Source organism: Arachis hypogaea, chromosome 6 (genome assembly GCF_003086295.3).
Source record: "Arachis hypogaea cultivar Tifrunner chromosome 6, arahy.Tifrunner.gnm2.J5K5, whole genome shotgun sequence".
NCBI lineage: Eukaryota > Viridiplantae > Streptophyta > Magnoliopsida > Fabales > Fabaceae > Arachis > Arachis hypogaea.
Window position 1 is genome coordinate 112,332,241 of NC_092041.1, and position 4,086 is coordinate 112,336,326.

Sequence of the window (4,086 nt, forward strand, 5' to 3'; positions counted from 1 at the left end):
AAATTAATTCTCATTCTCCATTATTCCACTCTCTATACTCTTTCATATTATTATATTTTATATATTAATCCATTATAATACACAAATAATTATATAGTTCAAGATTCGTTATCTTTCTCATTCTATAGTTACACTCACAAAAACAACTTTTTTCTCTTAATTCTATTTCTTCGTATCAACGATCTTCTTCCATAGATTCTGTTCTGGTTAATAGGTTCAAGTTTACACCTCTTCTTAGAAAAAATGGCAGTGATGGATGAAAAAGATCATCATTTTCCTAAAGGAATGCGTGTTCTTGCTGTTGATGATGATCGAACATGTCTTATAGTTTTGAAGACTTTACTCCAAAAGTGTCATTATCAAGGTTCACCTTTTTCCGATCGTATTCTTCTATTCTATATATTAGCAAATTTTATCATAAGTTTTGTTTGATATTTGAATTCTAAATGTGTGCTCATCTGAAATTATTATCCATGAAGTAAAGCAAATTTTTGTATTGATAATCTTGGAAACGTTAGATAATAAGGATCCATCTATTATTCAATTAACTAAATTGATTTTGGTAGTGAATTTTTGTTTCTGTTGTTATAGCTAGGTTTTTATGATATTATTCAGAATTTGTAATTTCTTATTTCACCGTATCTAATTAACAAAGTAATGTTATTCTGCTTTGTATTTTGCAGTAACAACCACAAACAATGCAATAACAGCATTGAAGCTATTGAGAGAGAAGAAGAACAAGTTTGATCTGGTAATCAGTGACGTTCACATGCCAGACATGGATGGTTTCAAGCTTCTTGAGCTTGTTGGACTTGAGATGGACTTACCTGTCATAAGTAAGCAAGGCTATATCAAAATCTTTTCCATTATTTTTGTCTAAATTTTGTTGATTAATTTTATACTTCTTAATTGTTTTATAAACGTATTATTTGACATTAAAATCAGTCATCATATATTTGTGTAAAAATAATGTTTATTTTATATTTTAGCGTATATTTTATGTCAGTGTAGTATAATTATTTTCTATTTATTTATTTATTTGTTTGGAGAATACATATATATGTGTTTGTTGTTTTGTTTAGTGTTATCTGTAGATGATGATCCAAGAGTGATGATGAAGGGAATCATGCATGGAGCATGTTTCTATCTGGTGAAACCTGTTAGAATTGAGGAGCTGAAGAATATTTGGCAGCATGTAATTAGGAGGAACAAGAATGATTCCCAGGAGCCAGAAAAACCTAGTAACAACCACGAAAATCCTGATTCAGATCAGAGTTCAAAGGCAAATAAAAAGAGGAAGGAACAAGAAGAGGAAGAGGAAGAGGAGGAGGAGGATGAAAATGACCATGACAACGGTGATGATCCGTCGGCGCAAAAGAAGCCTCGCGTGGTTTGGTCCGTCGACTTGCACCACAAATTTGTCACTGCCGTCGAGCAATTAGGCATTGACAGTAATTTCTCCACTCTCTCCCTATGCTGTGTTTATCAAGGTTTTAAAAATTACTTGAGTGAAAAAATTATTTTTTTTATAAAAAAATTAACTATATTTATTAAATTTTAAATACGGTTGAATAAAATAATATAATATATTTATTTATAAATATATGATTTTTTTTAAAAAAAATCTATTTGATTATTTTAAATCGATTAATTACTAAAAAATCGTATTGATTTTTGTTAGGCATTACTTTTGAAGTAAATAATGGTTTATATTTAGTGCTTCTTTCTTGATCAATTCTAAATGGAAGAATTGATTTTGGAAAAAAAAACAAACATGATCTGTTGGAGTTTGGATCCTCTAAATAGCTTTTTTGCTACAAGATCCTAATCAAACAAAATATCATGTCATGTTCATGTTTTTGTTCTTGGTTGGCAGAGGCTGTACCTAAAAAAATTCTTGACTTAATGAATGTTGAAAAGCTTACAAGGGAGAATGTGGCAAGTCATCTTCAGAAATATAGGCTTTATCTGAGAAGAGTGAGCAACATGTCAAACCAACAACACTCTAACATTGGATCAGCCTTCAGCAGTGCAGACACATCATATCTGAGAATGAATCCTCTAAGCGGAATTGGACAATTACAAACACTCAATAATAACTCTGGTTATGGCTTAAGATCTTTTTCACCTTCTAACATGCTTAATAGATTCAACACTCCTTCAGCCCTCAATGCTCATGGTTTCAATTCCAATGATACCCAATTTCAGTTCCCATCTTCCGGCTTGCTCGGCCGCGGCCGCAGCAATAACAATCAGACTTATCTCTCCGGAGGAGGACTTAATTCTGTTCCAAACTTGAGCACTATCTTTGATTCTAAACAGAGTTTTGTTAGACAGAAACCAAGCTCTCCCATTTTGGGAGTTTCCAACAATGGTTTGATCTTGGAACAGAATCATCAAGGTGGAATCTATGATAATATTCCAAATTCTGTAGGATCTTCTTCCCAAGAACAAATTTCATTCCCTTCTTTACTTGATCATCATCATGGTAATAGTTGCAACAATGATATTTGGTCAAATGAATGCAACACTTTGATGAATTCTTCAACTTTTCAAGGTGGGAATCTTAGTGGTGCTTCATCAATCACTTCACTCTCTAGCCAATCCCATGATTCATTCACTGATTTGAATTTCCAAGGAGTGAATTTCACCAACAATAACAATAGTAACAATGTGCAATTTCAAGGGTGGAATAGTAACAATAATAACAATAATCAGAATGGAAATTACCATGCATTGAGTGGCCTTATTGATCCATTTTCAAATTCAAGCTTCAACAGAAACTTGGATTTTGATTTTTGTGATGCATCGCAAATGAAGCATGATGGGGTTATTGATTTGACTGAAGATTCTTCACTGAAGCCACATCAGTTGTACAAGACTCGGAACACTCACATTTCTAATAATGCTGGTTCCTTGGAAGACTTTGTCAATGAAATTATGAAACAGGTAATACACTTGCCATTTTTCTTCTACTTTTACTTTTAAAACAAATCATTTTAATAGTTTTTTGTTATTTTCATTTCTTTCTACTAGAATTGGTTATAGGCACGGATAGTTGTTAATAAGTTGGTTCAAATTCTATTTAAACTAAATTTCAGTTTGTTTAATAATTTGTTCTAAGATTTAGTTTATTTGGTTGTTATTATTATAGACATTCTTCTTCCTTGTCGTTCTCGTCCTCTTTTTCCTCTTCTTCTACTGCAATCATAAAGAATATATGTGAGGTTAATTTGGTGAGTAAAGTTAAGTAACTAATTTTTTTTCAATTAACATTGACTAACTTTTCTAAAATTATTTTATTTATATTAAATTTTAGATTTTAAATCATAAATTTTTAACTCTAAATCTTAAATTATAACCCTAAATACTAAAATTGACTAAGTTGACAAACTAAAAGTTAACTTTCTATGCTTTCTCTTATTTAGTCTCTAAAAAATTTGCGACAAAAGTCTTATTCTTTTGAATGATATATGTTTATATTACTTCAGTATTTACAATATTTCTACTATCACTTTAGTTCCTTAAGGTAGCGTTTGGTAGAGAGATAGAGACAGAAAGACTGAGACTGAGAGACAGATACTAAGAGACAGAGATTGAAATAAATCTTAGTATTCTGTTTGGTGCAAAATTGGAGACAGGAATTGAAACAAGAATGAAACTCTAATTTAATTTGCACAAAGGGTAAAATTGGAATTAATTAATTAAAATGAGAGTATTTTAGGTATAAAATGTTATTAAAGTTTCAGTTTCCATCTTTAAAAATTTTAGTCTCCTGTGTCCATACTTTTTGGAGGTACTGAAATACTGAAATTTTGGAGGCAGAGACAGAAATTTTAGTACCAGTCTCTGAACTAACAAACACGATACTGAGTCTCAGTTTCTCAGTCTCTGTCTCAGTACCTCAAAACAAACGCTACCCAAGTTACTTAGCTTACAAAAAGATATGTGGTTCTATTTTATTCTTGTATATCTTATAAAATCATCAACTTATTTAGTATCATGCATTTGTTACATAGCAAAGTCTAGATGTTAAACCTTCTCTAAGAACCAAACCATGTCAAAAATTTTCAATAGACTCATCAC

General features: G+C 31.0%; 1 protein-coding gene across 1 annotated transcript; it reads left to right on the forward strand.

Moving 5' to 3' along the window:
- Positions 1-243: 243 nt before the first annotated feature.
- Positions 244-3,048, forward strand: LOC112757826 (two-component response regulator ORR22-like). Its single transcript, XM_025806379.3, has 5 exons — positions 244-364; positions 684-836; positions 1,083-1,451; positions 1,877-2,949; positions 3,037-3,048. The coding sequence occupies exons 1-5, from the start codon at positions 244-246 to the stop codon at positions 3,046-3,048; spliced, it is 1,728 nt and encodes a 575-aa protein (XP_025662164.1).
- The last annotated feature ends 1,038 nt before the right edge of the window (positions 3,049-4,086 follow it).